The sequence below is a fragment of the Natrix helvetica genome, assembly GCF_964273705.1.
Source record: "Natrix helvetica genome assembly, chromosome: 14".
NCBI lineage: Eukaryota > Metazoa > Chordata > Lepidosauria > Squamata > Natricidae > Natrix > Natrix helvetica.
Genome location: NC_138564.1, coordinates 277,545 through 294,275, shown reverse-complemented (window position 1 = coordinate 294,275; position 16,731 = coordinate 277,545). Strand labels below are relative to the sequence as shown.

At 40.9% G+C, this 16,731-nt stretch overlaps 1 protein-coding gene across 1 annotated transcript in view; it reads right to left on the bottom strand.

Annotated features, from left to right (window-relative positions):
• The window catches only part of LOC309399051 (solute carrier family 2, facilitated glucose transporter member 11-like), a gene marked incomplete at its 3' end in the record, with an annotated part of 55,317 nt that overhangs the window by 21,347 nt on the left and 17,239 nt on the right, over positions 1-16,731 (bottom strand). Inside the window, exons 8-9 of the mRNA XM_081966518.1 lie at positions 16,495-16,605; positions 16,120-16,221 (exon numbers count right to left, since the gene is read on the bottom strand). Of these exons, the coding sequence (XP_081822644.1) occupies positions 16,120-16,221; positions 16,495-16,605 (213 nt within the window). The remainder of the gene's footprint in view (positions 1-16,119; positions 16,222-16,494; positions 16,606-16,731) is intronic.

Here is a 16,731-nt window from a genome sequence, read left to right as displayed (position 1 = left end):
ATCACGTGTGCAGGAGGCTCCTCAGTGCCAGTCTCAGATCAGCGGGAGCCGCGGTCCCCTTCCCCTGCACACGTGGTCCCATTCCCCTCCTTCCTGAGCCAACATGAAGGGGACTGTGGCTGCGCTGATCTGAGGCTGGCACTGAGGAGCCTCCTGCACATGTGGTCCCATTCTCCTTGCATGGATCCCGGGCTTGCCCAATGCAAAAAATGGCGAGATCGGTGCACTTGGGGCTTCTGCTGCGATGTCCAGGGAGACTAAACCAAGCCACGCTGCACTCAGCATCTCTAGTAAAAGGTTTAGAGAAAAACTTTTATCTAAAACCTATGGAGTCAAGGGTCATTCTTTCCTATGGAGTAGTTGGGACACAGACCTCCAACCCTCCCCATCATCTAATAATAATAAATAATAATAATAATAATAAAATTTTATTTGTTAGCCGCACCCTCTCCCGAAGGACTCGGGGCGGCGTACAATAAAAACACTTAAAATACAAATATAGACAATACATACACAAAAATATAGACGTATACGTGGAGGAGGTAGACAGATAAATGGAGATAGAATTAAAATTACAATTTAAAATCCAGCTTGGGTCGTAGAAAGATCCAGGGTGGTTGTTTGCTGGACCCCCGGTCCTCATGGTGGAGAAGAGGACCGGCAGCATCCCGCCGGCCGCCTTCCCGTTTCTCTTGCACCAAGCCGCCTCAGCGAGGGGAGCGACTTCCCTCAGTCGTCGTCTCCCCCTCCCCCCCACCCCGTTGTGCCGAAACTCATTTTGAAACTGATTCTTTTCAGAGCAACCAACTTGAAATACTATGCAAAACGCTGTGGACATAATATACTTAGATTTCATCAAGGCAAACTACAAAGTAGACCACAACATACTTCTCGGTAAGCTAGAAAAATGTGGGATACAAAGCATCACCACCAGATGGATTTGTAACTGGCTGACAAACCATACTCGGCAAGTAATCTTTAATGGTACTACATCTACGTGGAGAGAAGTTAAACAATCTTCATAAATGACTTAGATGAGGGAATAGAAGGAGGACTCATTAAATTTGCAGATGACATTAAGATGGCAGGGATAGCCAACACCCCAGAAGACAAGCTCAGGATTAAAAAACATATTGACAGACTTGAACAACGACTTGAAAAAAATATTTTTATGAAACATATTTCAACATTTACAACACATTTCTGCTCTTTACAGAGTTCCAGTGTTGGTATCACTCATATTTACATCGTAGCTGTTTCAATTTTCTTTATTTCCAATTATATACATCACTATTCTATATATTGTATAATTATTCATAGTACATAATACCTTTTAGTTATAACTTGTATCAATATTCACAAATATATACAATACCTTTCCATTTTGATATAACTCTTAAGTAATCTTTATAAATGATCTTTACATCTATTTTCTAGCCAATTATACCATATGATCCAAATCATATAATAATCTGTTTCTTCTCTATCTTTTAATTCCATAGTTGACCTGTCCAACTCTGCACAATCGAGCACCTTTTTATTATCATTACATCAGAGGGAGTGTTATCTTGTTTCCAGTTTTGAGCAAATGTCATTCTAGCCACAGTTATTATGCTGGGTATGGTATATTGGTTTTTTTTACTTAGGTTTTCTCTTAATAATGCCTAGTAGAAATAATTCCGGTTTCCGCTCAATTTTTTATTTCGTCATTTCCTCTAACCATATCTATATTTTGACTTTGGGCACGTCCACCACATATGAAAAAATGTAACTTGTTTGCATTTACATCTTCAGCATTCCACCGATCTATTCGGAAACATTTTTGCCAATCTCACCGGAGAAAATTGTCAACAATAAAATATTTTATATAAATTTTCTTTATATGCTGCTGACATTGTTAATTTGTAATTTCCCCCCCATAATTTTTCCCAATGTTCTAATTCAATATTATAGCCGAAATTTTTTGCTCAAATTGTCATCATCTCTTTGACTGTTTCTTCCTCCATTTTAAATCGCAGAAGATAATTGTATGTATTAGTTATCATTTTTTTGCTCCGTCCCTGTATTATTTCATCTAATTCTTGTTGTTCCTTATAGAAGCTGTATTGTTCTAAGTCTTTTCTGTATCTTGTCCAAACTTGCAAGTATGGCCACCAGTCTATCTCTATTCCTTGACATTTTAATTCTTGATTAGATTTTAATTTCTCTTCCTGATCTAATAGCTCTTTATATGTTACTACCTTATTTACGTCTAGTACATTGGGATATATCACTACCTCCATAGTTGACAGCCAAATTGGAATTTTAATATAATGGGTTTCTTTAATTTTCCCCAGACACATATCAGAGCATCTCTCACTTGATGCCTCTGAAATTATGTCTGTGGTTTGTTTTTCCCTTCCCAGATAAATGAGTGCCAGCCTAGTTGCAATTCGTGGCCTTCTATTGTCAATACCCTTTTTGTTTTTTAAATTTATCCAAACTTTTAACCAAGTCACAGCTGCTGCTTGGTTCCCAATCAGGAAGTCCAAAGCCTCCTTTATTTCTGCTGTCCTGTAAGTTTTAATTTTATTCAGGATTTTTTCCCTAGCCAGATAAATTTTAATATTACTTTATTTAATTCTTCAAAAAATTTCCTTCCTAATTTTATTAGTATTGTTTGAAAGAGGAATAGGAGTTTAGGTAATATGTTCATTTTATTTTATTTTTTAAAACTATTTTTTATTTTATTGTTTTAATTAAACAAAAAACACACAAAAAAACATTCTTCATTACATCTTCCAGAAAGCATGTCGATTGGTTACAAATAAATTTCGTGCGTTACTACAATCATTCTTTATATTTCATTCATATTGAATTGTACATTTTAAATCAAAAATCTTTATATCATCAATATACCATCATTCTCATTTAACTATATTTGTTTAAATGTGCTTTTGTCTAGAATCATTTATATTTATATTATAATAAATCTAGACAAAAATTTATTACTAGAATTTATAAGTACCCAGGAGAGATTACATCTTTATAACAAAATCTAAACAAAAAAATATTAATAAAATTAGTAAATCTTTTCCCCAGGTCCCATATTATAGTTTATATCCAAATTGTTTTTACCAGTTAGAGTTATTATTTCATTATTATTATCATGATGGGTTATCTGTTAACGAATAGACATTTTAAAAACAGAAACATTCTATAAGCATCTATAACGTTCTACTTATTAATCACCAAAAATTAACTAAGTTTTTATTTTTATTTTATTTTTTCCCATTCAATTGGGTTTTATTTGGGTTTCACCATTCTTAACTTTCTTATTTTACCCATAACTATTATTTTTGAGTTTTGTTACATTCCTTCATTGATTCTTGTTTCTTTCCTCCATCCACCTATACCATTTATCCCATATCTAGTAGAATTCTGATTCTTCTTTTCCCTGAATTTCTTTAGTTAGTTTGTCCATTTCAGCACAGTCCATAACCTTTCTTATTATTTCATCTTCACTTGGAGTTAGTTTGTTTTTCCATTTCTGGGCATAGGCAATCCTTGCCGCCGTAATTATATGTAGTATTAAATACTGGATTTCTTTTTTGTATTTCGCAGACATTATTCCTAATAAAAAAATTTCAGGTTTCCATTCTATTTTAACCCCCGTTAGTGCCTCCAGCCAATTTTTGATCTTTTTCCAAAACTTTTTAGCCTCCTCACAGGTCCACCATAAATGGTAATATGTTCCGTGTATCGGCGAGTGAAGGATGTCCAGCAACTCCTTGGGTTTGCCAACTACTATCGGACCTTTATCCCTGGCTTTGCTTCCCTGACTGCGCCCCTCACTCGGCTCCTGCAGATCCATCCAACATGTTTTCAGGCTGCACAGCCTACCTGACAGAGTCGTGTCGGATAGAGGAACGCAATTTACAGCCCAGTTTTGGAAAGGGCTGATGACAGCTTTGGATGTAAAGATCTGCTTGTCCTCAGCGCACCATCCCGAAACCGACGGAAGGACAGAGAAAGTGATCAGCATCTTGGAGCAGTACCTGCGCTGGTTTGTGAACCAGCAGAAAAATGATTGGGTAGACTACCTGGCAGTGGTGGAGTTTGCATTCAATAACTCACAGCACACCAGGGATGTGCGGTCAGGGGAGGCAGGGGAGGCAGAGCCTCACCGCTCTCATCATGAAAAAAAAGGGAAAAGGGAAAAGGCGCTGAGGAGCCTCGGGGAATGTGACTGCGCGAGCCGCGGTTCCCTTCATGTTGAATCAGGAAGGCGGGGAATGGGACCACGTGTGCAGAACAGAGGGAGGTGCAGGAGGCTCCTCTAGCCTCAGCCTCCCTCCTGCACATGGGGTCCCATTCCCTGCCTTCCTGAGTCAACATGAAGGGGACCGTGGCTCGCTCTCACATCCTCCTCTAGCCTCAGCCTCCCTCCTGCACACATGGTCCCATTCCCTGTCTTCCTGAGTCAACATGAAGGGGACCACGGCTCGCAAGCCAAGGTCACCTTCATGTTGACTCAGGAAGGCCGGGAATGGGACCACGTGTGCAGGACAGAGGGAGGTACAGGAGGCTCCTCTAGCCTCAGCATCCCTCCTGCACATGTGGTCCCATTCCCCACCTTCTGTCGGATTTTGACGCCGGAGCTCATGGTTCCAGGGCAAATGCGCAGGCGCGAGTGGCTCCCTTCCTCGCACTGAGCAATGGCAGGTTTACGGGAAGTTGCTGGTGAAAGGACGGACTTTTCAGACCGTCGGCTACCGTTTCCCAGCCAGCTTGCTTGCGAAAGGATCCTGGAAACCGAGTCATGGCCGGCGCCTTGCTAAGAATTCCCCACCTTCCTGATGACGTCACCAGCCTCACCAGCCATAAACCTCACCGCACGTCACTGCAGCACACATCCACACAAACGATGCCCTTCTTGGCCAATGTAGGATATCATCCTCAGTTCTTTCCCTTCACACCAATTGACTCACCGGTCCCCGCAGCTAAGGACTTCCTGTAGGAATTACAGGTGGTCCATCAAGTGGTGCAACAATATCTGGATAAAGCCAAGGAGGACTATAAAAGAGTCGCAGACAGGTCTCGGCACGCGACGCCGGCGTTGACTGGGGGAGATTGAGTGTGGCTGTCCACTAGACACCTTCCATAAAACTGGCCAGTCAAGAAGTTAGACCACCGTTACCTTGGCCCGTTTCCTGTTGAAGCAGTCATCAACCCAGTCGCCTATTGCCTGACATTGCAACACTCGATGTGAATCCATCCAGTCTTTCATTGATCTCACCTTGTTCCTGAACAGCCGGCTTGTTCTCTTCGTCAACCAGATCATCCCCAGCCAAAACTGCGTGACATTGAGGAGGCGCTCAAGTATGAAGTTGCCAGTATCCGGGATTCCCAATGGCTGAAAGGATGGTTCCAATACCTGGTTGAATGGAAGGGCCATGGGCTGGAGGATTTTACCTGGGAAGATGCTACCTCCATGCACGCACCTGCTTTGGTGCAGGCCTTCCATGATCAATTCCCAGCTAGGCCACAACCTTAGCATTAGACTCGAGGGAAGGGCCCTGCAGTGAGAGATAGTGTTGTGGCCCAGCAGCAGTCGGCTGAGTTGTTGGTGGAATCTGACAGCAATAAACACTATGGGACTGCCCTGGTGGCTGAGGAAGACTCTGGGGGGGGGTGTTCGGAGTCAGAGTGGGGACTAGAGAGGCCTGTTGGCCACTAGGTGGCATCTGACTCAGGGAGCAGTGAGGAGGAACAGAGGGAGGTTGTCCCTGATGTGCAGATGCATAGAACTGATAGGAAGGAACAGCTTTGGAAACAGGCTCATAGAAGGAAATAGGAAACCGGTGGCTACTGAGTGGCCCCTCCCAGAGAGCTTATAGGTGGGGCAATGGGAGGGGAATTTTGCAGGAAACAACAGTTATTTATCCAGGTGTAGCAAACGTTTGAAGAAATCCGTGAGTTCAGGCCTTGTTTTACTAAGAGATAGTTTTCTGGGCTCCCAGCCAAGGGGTTGTCTATCTCCCTCCTTAGTCGTGGCAGACAGCCAAGCCGGCATCAGTATAATTTAGAGACTTGGGACAGAACACTAATATGTGTCAGAAGTACTTCTAATGATAAGATAAATAAAAGGGGAGATAATGGGCATCCTTGTCTTACCCCTTTTGCTATATTGATTTTTTCTGTTATTTCCCCATTTAATAATATTTTTAATGTTTGGATGGAGTATATCTCCTTAATCATCCCTACAAATTTAATTGGTTAATAAGGAGCTGCCAATTTAAGTTATTGAACGCTTTTCGCGTGTCCACAAATATCAGCGCTATCTGTTTCTCAGGATGGGCTTCATAATATTCCAACACGTTCATTATCATTCTTATATTATTTCTCAATTACCTTTTTGGTAAAAAAACATTTTGATCAGGGTAGATAATTTCATTTAATATTTTTTTAGTCCTTTCCACAATTATTGTGGCAAATATTTTATAGTCAGCATTTAATAACAAGATGGGCCTATAATTTTTGATCTGCTGGTTGTCTGTATCCTCTTTTAATATTAATGTGATATATGCCTCCGTCCATGAGTTTGGTAGTCTGGCTTGTTCTAGTGCTTCATTATATAGGTCCAACATTGACATCTCAAGTGGCTCTTGTATTTTTTTATACAGTTCCGCAGGGATTCCATTCGCTCCCGGTATTTTATTATTTTTTGTTTTTTAATTGCCTCCTTCATCTCCATCATGGTAATTTTATCATTCAGCATTTCCGTTGTTATATCCCATATTGTAGGCAAGTCCCTCTTTTTTAGGCATTGCTTGATATTTTCTTTCAATATATCTTCTTGGCTATATAAGGTTTTAAATAATTTTTGGGTAATGGTTTTTTTCTTCTGTCCAATAGTCAAGATTCCCATTCTCATCTTGCAATTGTTGTATTCATTTTTTCTCTTTCTCTTTTTTTAATTTTATGTGACAGTCATCTCCCTGGTTTATTTGTATGTTCAAAAAAATTGTTTTGCCATTTTAAGATTTTGTGCCATTTCTTCTTGCGTCGTTACATTTATTTTATGTTTTACTAAGTCTATTTCCCCTTTAGTGTTATCATTTTGGGGTTCTTTTTGTAATGCAAATTCCAATTCTTTAAGTTTTTCCTGAAGTGCCATTTCTTGTTTCCTCTTTTCCTTATTCCTTCATGCCACATAGGTGATTGTTGAGCCCCTGATGTATGCTTTAGTTATATCCCACAAATATTGCAATGTTGTTTGTTCTTTCTTATTTTCTAAAAAAAATACTTCAAGTTCTTTTTCCATAATTTGCACATATTCTTTCAAAATCTTATGGTTTAGGGTCCGCCTCCTTCTCTTTTTTGGGTCCCTTTCATCTCACTTTAAAGGGATTATGGTGTGCCCAAATATTCATCATTATCTCTATTTCTTCTATGTCCCTTCTCAGTTCTGAATTCACCCATACCATGTTGATTCTTGACCAAGCGTTATGGGAGTTTGAGAAAAAGGTATATTGACTCTTTTTGGGGTTTAACTCTCTCCATGTATCTTGTAAGTTTAACTCTTGTGTCATTTCAAAAAATGTATTCAGCAGTGTTCTTCTCTTCTTGTTGTTGTTTTTATTACTTATATAATCTTTCTTAGTATCTACCACTGCATTGAAATCTCCTATTAGGTACAGGGCTGAGCCAAAATGACGTTTCTTCCCCCTCTTCTATTGCCGCTACAAATGAACTGTCTGTTTTAAAAAAAATTTCTGGGTTGGAATTATCATACCCCAGTGAATCCTAGAGGCATCTCTTCGTATATTCTTCCTTGGACTGGAAAAAATTGATTTCAACTGGCGTGGAGCTGTATTGAAAGATTAATATCCCACATTGGATTTTGCCTGCCTGTGATCTCGCCTGACGGTGCATTTCTACAGATGCCATCTTTTTGTCTAGACTTATAATTTTCTCTGAGTTTTGTAATGCCTGCTAAGAAGTCCCCCCCCCACAAACCGGCTTCGGCCCCAACATCTTCTGTTTCAAGCCCTGTTCCCCAACAAACACAATTATCTTCTTTTTTACAACCTAAAGCTTCTGAGGGGGAACAGCTGTCTCAAGAAATATTTCAACAAATGTTCCAGATGATCATAAAGGGACAGGCGAAATTAAAAAGCAGTTGGCGGACTTAAATGAACAACTCAGAGAAAATCAACAACAAACTTCGCAAAATAGACAAAAGATAGACGTCCAGGAGGAGAGTGCTGTGCGGATGAGAGAAGAGGTGAAGGCACTACAAAAAGAAAATGTTGGAATTGAAAACTACATGAAAAAAATGGAATTTGAAAAGATGTCTTTCTTTCTTAGATTTCAAAATATACCTGAAATGGAGGGTGAAGATTTGAGGGAGACCTATGATAACAATGTTAGCAGACTATATTAAAAGAGATAAACAACAGTTAGGGTGGGATATTGATCTGATATATAGAATTAATTCAGCATATGCTAGAACACACAATGTTCCAAGGGAAGTTCATGTTAAATTTTTTAGAAAGACTACAAGAGATGAGATTCTAAGGGTTCAAAGGGGGGAACCTTTAAGATATAAGGATAAAGAAATAACCATTTTAAAACAGATACCAAAGAAAGTAAGAGATAAGAGGAAAATTTTTTCCTCTTTAGCTAAAAAACTGTATGAAAAAAATATCTGGTTTAGATGGCTAATACCAGAAGGGTTGTTGATTTTCTGGGAGGGTGGTAGAGTTAGAATCAATACAGTGATGGAGGCGGAAGCCTTCATGGAAAAACACAAGACTCTTCTAGACAGAACAAGAGACAGTACGCAAGATATGAAAGGGGGAGGGGCCATGGCTCTGCCAGCAGATAGGGGAGAGGAGGCAGCAATGAGGCTCAGGTCACAGAAGTGAACTGAAATTACACTGCAATTGTTGATATAATGAAATGGTTAGAAGTGATATAAAGTAAATGATGGAAGATGTTAAAGAATTTGAGGTAAACTTTAACTGCTAATATGTATGTAATAATGATATTTTGATATATACAAAAATAAGAGAGAGATGTGAGATCTCGGGGGAGCACCACCTTCCATATGATGTAGCTGTCAAAAATTTTCTCCATACTTATGTACCCTTTTCCCCAAAATATTTGTAAAAATCAATAAAAAATTTTTTTTTTAAAAAAAGAAATCTCCTATTAGGCATATGTTTTCATGATCTATTATTTGTGCAATTTATAGTAAAATTCCTTCTGATTATTATTCGGTGCATAAATTACTGCAAGTAACATTTTTTTGGATTTGTTGTTATTTCAATCAATAGTGTTCTTCCCTCTTCATCAGCATAGATCTGTTTTGGTGTCAGCCACTCTTTTGCTATACCCCTGTTCTTTTACTGTGCCAGAGCCAGATGAAGTTCCCAAATTTTAGGAAATTCTAAAATATTACCATATTGTTTCTTGATGTGTATCTCTTTTAAACAAATGATATCCATATTCTGTTTTTGAAGTTTTGTGAATATTTGTTTTCTTTTGGCTGTGGAGTTCGTTCCATTATGGTAATTGATAACATATTAATTTCTTCTTCCATCTTATCATTTATGTTTATAAGTCTCAGTCCTCTCTTTGCCCTTGTCTCTCTCTCTGCTCCTGTTCTCACACCTTCTCTTTCATGGCATCCCATTTCCATCCGTTCTCTTATGTCTTGGCCTAACTTTTTAGTTTGTGTATGTCTCCTTTTACCTCTCCCATCTCGTTCTTCATTTCCACATGATTTTTTGTTATTGACTCCTGCGTTTTCATCATTGTTTCTTGAATCATAATAAGGGTCAACTGCATGTTCTGCAGACTCAGTGTAGAGCCTGATTTCTCACCACCCAACATACTTTCTTTTGAGCACTGTCCCAATGGGGAGGCTACTGTCAGTATTGGGTTTGATGTTGTTTTTTCCCCTGTTTTTATAATTGGCATCGTACTTGTCATTTTCAAAATCCTGAAAAAGCTTTTCCACAACACTATAAATTAGCTACTATTTATCTATCAGTTTTCCACTTTTCCATTGTATAGTTCGCCAATATATACACTTGTTGTCTACCTCATTATTTGAAATTGTTATAAGATATTATTATACCAACAACAATATCAACAATATCAATAATATACTCTAGAAATTCTGCATATTGATATAAATAGCAATCTAAATCTGATTACGCCTAAGAAATATAAAGATATAAAATTAGTAAAGATTTTAAAGATTGAAATATATATATATATATATATATATATATATATATATATATATATATATATATATATGTATATATATATATATAAGTTGTTAGTATACTATAGTTCATATGATTATAAAAAATCTATTTGTGAATATATATTGGTTACTATGTAATGTTCTCTTCTAAGTTAATTCTTTATAGCACTATCTTGTCTGTCTGTCTGTCATTCTAGATCTAGCTCTATGGGCGAGGGCATGGTGAGGCTGGGAGTCACACGAGCGGGGAGTGGATCATCCGCTTGCACAAAGCCCCCCTCTCCAGCTGTGCAGAGTGTCATTCACTGACCTAGGGGTATTCTGAAGGTGTCAAGCCACAGGAGCCGGGGAGTGGGGAACAGGTGCTCATGTGGCTTGGTGCCTTCGGAATACCCCTAGTCAGTGAATGGTGCTGTGTCAGGCTGGAAAGTTGGTTTGTTGGACAGCTGCTCATGAGCATGGTCACCTCATGGCTGCTGTGATGTGCAGCTGCGACAGTGCAAAACAGTTGTTCCCCCCTGAGGCTGTGCTCCCCCTTCAGGAACCTGCTCATAAGAGACCAGATGCCCAGCAACCCCCCTCTCCAGCTGGGCAAAGCACCAGTCACCTGCCCCATACATCCCTACGACCAATCCGCTCTCACAGAGAGGGACTTCTCCGGGTGCCGTCCTCTAAACAATGCCAGAGGGCGACACCCAGGAGTAGGGCCTTCTCTGTGATGGGCCCAGCCCTTTGGAATGACCTCCCCCTCAACATTAGGATTACCTCAGATCTCCGCTCCTTCCGTTCAAAACTCAAGACCCACCTTTTTCAACTATCTGGTCTGGCTCAACCATAGTTCCATCTTATTCCTCCTGACAGTCTTTTTTTTAAATCAGTAACTTTAAATTGGGGTATTTTAATTTCTAATTTCATTATTATTATCTTATTTATTGTAATGTGTTACCTCCTCTGTGCAATGTAATATATATATGTGTTTTTATTTATTGTACGCCGCCCTGAGTCCCTTGTGGAGAGGGAGCGGCTAACAAATCAAATCAAATCAAATAAATAAATAAATAAATAGCGGTATCCTGAAAGTGCCAAGCAGCATGAGCGCCTTTGCCCCCCATTCCCATGGCTTGGTGCCTTCAGGATACCACTAGGTTGGTGAGTGGTGCTCTGCCTAGTCAGAGGGGGGGGGTTGTCCAAGGGGCTTATTTTTGGGAGAGGGATTATATTTTTGCCCACCTGAAAAATATGGCATGGCCTTATTTTCAGGACGTCATTTTTTCAGGGAAACTTGGTACCCATTCTGTGGTGTGGCCCATTTTGTGGGTGTGGCTTGGCAGTCATGTGACTGGGTGGGTGTGGCCAACTTGATGTCACTCACCAGGAGATGTCATGGATTGGGTAAAATATGGGGAAGCTCACTTAACAACGCTCTTGCTTAGTAACCAAAATTTTGGGCTCAATTGTAGTCATTAGTCAAGAACTATCTCTGCCTTCCTCTGCATGGCAGCCTTGTTCTAGTAAACTCCTTCTCCTTTCTGGCAATGTTCCTCTCTGTTAGAGTGACCAAAATAATCCATACAATGTAAGGTTTCCTGCTGCAGCAGGGGGTTGGACTAGATTACCTCCGAGTAGACTTCTAGTCCAAAATTGCTGTGCTGTTTTTCTTTCTTTCTGCCAACAAAAAAACCTGCCTTAGACTCATTCCACATTCCTGCCAGATAGAGATAATGAGATAATGAGCCTATAGAAAGTTTGGCTCCATTCGCAAGCAGGGAATCATCCAAACCCTTTTAGAAACACAAAGCCCATATTGCACAAACCTCAAAACTTCAAAAACATAGAATCATATAACATAATATAACCAGTTTGTTGTTCCAAGCAGCTTTTCAATTTAAAGCTTCAATTTAAAGTTTGTAGCAACTTCAACTCCCAGAATTCCACATCCAGGCATGCTCAGTTCCAATTTAAAGCAACAGCATTTGTTTTTCTCCTTTGCTAAAAAGTAAGTTTCCTTCCTTCTTTCTTTTTCTTTCTCTTTCTTTCTCCCTTCCCTTCCTCCCCCCCCTCCCTCCCTCCCTCTCTCTCAAACACACATGCACACGCACAGAAGTTGGATTGGATATCTCTCTCCTACCCCCTTCTATCTATCTATCTCTCTCTCCCTCTCTAACACACATGCACACACACAGAAGTTGGATTGGATATCTCTCCCAGTGGCTTGAAAGCAGCTTCTCTGTCACCCCCCACCCTCCCATTGCCTTGCCCAAACAAGCAGTGGTGGGTTTCTGCCAGCCCACACCGGTCAGTGCGAACCGGTTGGTGACCGGACCCAGAAGTAACTTCCGGGCCCTGGGAACCGGCACCGGCCCTGTCGCTCGCTCCCCCTGCCCCTCCGGTCGCTGCTCGCTTGCTCTCCCCACCTGTCCCCGGACTTGCCTAAGATGCCTGGCCACCAGCAAGTATGGGCGCAGGGGTGGGGATGGCGGCAGGAGATTACGTGGCATGGCTGGCATCTTTGGCAAGTTTGGGGACCTCGCAAGGTCTTTGCAAGGTCCCCGGACTTGCCCAGCAAAGCACGGGGCAGCGGGGCAGCAGTAGCTTGTGTGGCGTGGCCTGGCCACCAGCAAAGCACCTCCCCAGACTTGCCCAGCAAAGCACAGGGCAGCAGGCCGGCCCCTTGGTTTGACAGCCGCCTCGTTTCCAATTGGGGTGGGGAAGAAATCCATCTTTTCTGTTCCTCTCCATGGATCCCTCCCAATGGAAATGAGGGGGCTGTGAAAGACAAGGCAGTACGCCCTGCGTGGCTGTTCAAGCAGCAAAAGAAGGAACAGGAGAGGAGTTCCACGCGGGGCTTTTTAAAGAGCCAAACTCCCCTCCTCTTCCTCAGGCAGGCCAGATCGGGAGCGCACACCAGGCTGTTGCTCCTCCTGCCACCGCCGCTGTTGGCGTGACTCTCTTGAGGGGAAGGGAGAAAAATAATAAAAGGCTCCCGCCATGGAGCAACCCACCCCGCTCCCCCACCCGGCAGAGCTTTTTTCTCCCTCAGTTCAGCTCTACTTTGCCCACCAAAGCGCTGCCCCCACTTGGCTGCCCTCACTGTTGCCACGCCCCGACTCCCCTGCCACCGCCGTTGCTGCCCCACCTCTGCAGCAGCACCTCTCGCCCACAGAACTGAGGCGGGGAAGAAGATTGAGAGACGTGGAGCCACAGACTCTCATTCCCAATTTCAGTGGTGAGCCTAAATATGTGTGTGAAAACCTGCCTTTTAAAAAAGTAATTTATTCATTTATTTAAAACTATTCATCTTTTTCATCACTTAAACAATACCAAAATATGTTTTTAGTTGGTAGGAGCCAGGATTATTTATTCATTTTTATTTATACTCTGCCCTACCTCATCAGAATACTCAAGGTGTTTTCTAACAATCAAATGAAAGAAAACAGTTCTAAAAAATATTACAACTCAATTTAATATTCACTTTCAATAAAGTATAGAATTTGTGTGTGTCTCTCTCTGTGTTTTTTAGTTTCACAATGTGAGTTAAGGCCTTCCCTTCTGTTTGACCTCTTCATTGCACCTTTTTTCCACTATAAGTGGAATATTTTCAAAAGATGGAAAACAGGGTGCCCAGTTCTGAGGAGACTCTTTTCAAAAGAAGCTATAAATCATTCAGTTGGCTCAATGTCACCAGGAATATGAGAACTATTTTTATTTGTCTACTTGGTATAACCAAATATATATTTAGATTGATAATAGACATAATATACATTGCCATGAAGAGTAAGATTACTATTTCCCTCCCACTATCCATAAATTAAAGCACATTATTTTATTAATATTATATCTATTTGTGTAGATAAATAGGTCATGAGAGGTTTGATTGCTATAAAAATTAGTTCCCACAGTTTTTGTCCATTATGCTATCTATTATATTGTTACAGGTGTATGTCAACCATTGTAAACATGCAAGAATTTTATCCTTCCAGATTTGTCTTTTACTTGAGGAAAAGAAAAAGGGAAATATATTTTTCCTTAAGGAATGGTAGACAGGGAAACCAGCTATCCACCACTTCCTGCCTTTAAGAGGGCTTGCAATATTCTATGAATGGTTGACCCATGTATGTACCTTGATCATGGGAAGGATTTGTTTTGGTTGTCTGCTGTAGCCAGCTACCTACCGTGAAAATTCCTATTCAAGGGAATTCTTAACACTCCTTAAAAGAACATTAATTTGTGGTAGATGTTTTTGAAGAAAGACTTTAGCTTTATATCTATAGAGAAATTGCTCTGCAAATTCATATTTCAATTTTTAGTCCTTTGTTTACTGTATGGTTGAAGTGTTTTTACATTTGCTATCTAAATGTATATTAGAGTGTGTTTTATGTAATTAAATTATTAAAAAATTAAAAATTGGAAAAGAATATCCCCTCACACATAAATGCAAAACAGTTTCAACTGGCACAGAGCAGAACATATATGTATAGAGTAGACTTAGGAGCATACAAAGGAACATAAAGGTAATCTAGTCCAACCCCTTCCCAAGGCAGGAGTCCTTCCTTCTTTTTGAGAGCTGTCAGTGGCAGACATGAGGGAAATGGTGTGTGCGTGAGAGAGAGAGAGAGAAAGAAAGAATGAGAAAGAGAAAGAATGAAAGTTAGAGAGAGAGATAAGAAAGAAGGAAGGAAGGAAGAGAAAGAAAGAAAATAAGTGGGGGAGAGAGACACAAGAAGGAAGGAAGGAAGGAAGGAAGGAAGGAAGGAAGGAAGGAAGGAAGGAAGGAAAAGAAAGAGAATAAGTTGGGGAGAGAGACACAAGAAGGAAAGAAGGAAGGAAGGAAGGAAGGAAAGAAGGAAGGAAGAAAAAGAAAGAAAGAAAGAAAACTTATGATCACAATTGAGCCCAAAATTTTGGTTGCTAAGCAAGAGCGTTGTTAAGTGAGTTTCACCACATTTTCCAATTTGGCCATGCCCACTTATCACATGACCACCAAGCCACTCCCACCCAGTCACATGACCACTGAGCCACTCCCACAAAACAGGCCACACCTACAGAATAGGTTCTAAAAAAATTTGAAACCCACCACTGCAAACAAGCATAAAGTTTGAATTTCTTCTCCCCCCCTCCAGACCTCTGTGTACCTTTTCCAGATGCTTCAGAAAGGGCTTCAATGCTGCTCTTGCCCTGGGTCCTCTGAAGAAGCCCCACACTCACTGCCTTCTCTTTGAGAAGCACCTTGCAAATAGGGGCAGGCCAGGAGAGCGTACCAGTACAGGGGCGTGGCCATGCCACCGTGCTATGGGTACGCAAACAGACGGCCAATTTCTGCTCCCAGTGTGCCTGTATACCTCTGAAGAAGAGACTGGATAGTCACCTGTCTGAAATAGTATAGGATCTCCTGCTTGAGCAGGGATTTGGACTAGAAGACCTCCAAAGTCCTTTCCGGCTCTATTCTGAATTTGAATTTTGGTGAAACCTTTGGTGAAAAGCACAAGCTTTTTTTTTAACCTCATCTTTTAAATTGTCAATGGACTTTTATTTTGTTTTCCCATCAATTATTTGATAAACAGCAGATGACAAGACAAAGACTGTATAAACACATGCATGAATACATATATAAACATACACACATATAAATAGCATTAGTATAATTGAAATTTAGATAAAAAATAGATAAAAACGAAGAAACTAGTTTTTACTAGTAAAGTAAAAACTTTTGTGACAGTTTGTGGCAAGTGGGACAATAAACAGAAGCATTTTAATAAGATAATACTGTGGTTAGAGAAAGGTGAATTAAAAAGAAAGAATTGTCCAAAAGGTGTTGATCCAGAGAGCCAGGAATTAGCCAGGTGGGACTTGCTTACCTGGAGAGACAGAGTGAGGACGAGGAGGGCCAATGTGAAGGCCATCATCCCAAATCCGCCCCACAGCAGAATTCTCCGGCCCAGGCGGTCAATGATGGAGCTCTAGGGCAAAAGAGATGGTCACTCCAAACAGAAGCTCACCCAAGGAACTTTGCCTCATGCGCAGCAGTAGGTGAGTGAGCCTGGCCTGACTTTGTTGCCACCTCCTGCCTTGACTTCTGACTGAAAGACATCTGTCTGGAGGAGCGGATGCCAACCCACTAGGGCCTTGATCCAGCTGCTGCCACCTGACTTTTCTCTTGGGAGGCTGCTTCCCTGACCTTTTCTCTTTGCAGCTAATTGTGCAAAATGAACAAGCAACACATTTGTACTTACGCACAGGATCACAGAGGCAAATTCACAGAGACCGATGCCCAAAGTGACATAAGGGATGACTGGCTCTTCAAGCCTGGCAGTGCGGAAAACTTCAAAAGCATAGAAGTATATCTGAAAGACAGAGCAAGGTGGGGGGGGGGGAGATCATGGGCTGCAGGTTTTCAAGATGAAGGGTTTTGTATATGAAGTGGACAAGAGACACAGACTTTCAAGCTCCATTGTTGCACTTTGTGCTTG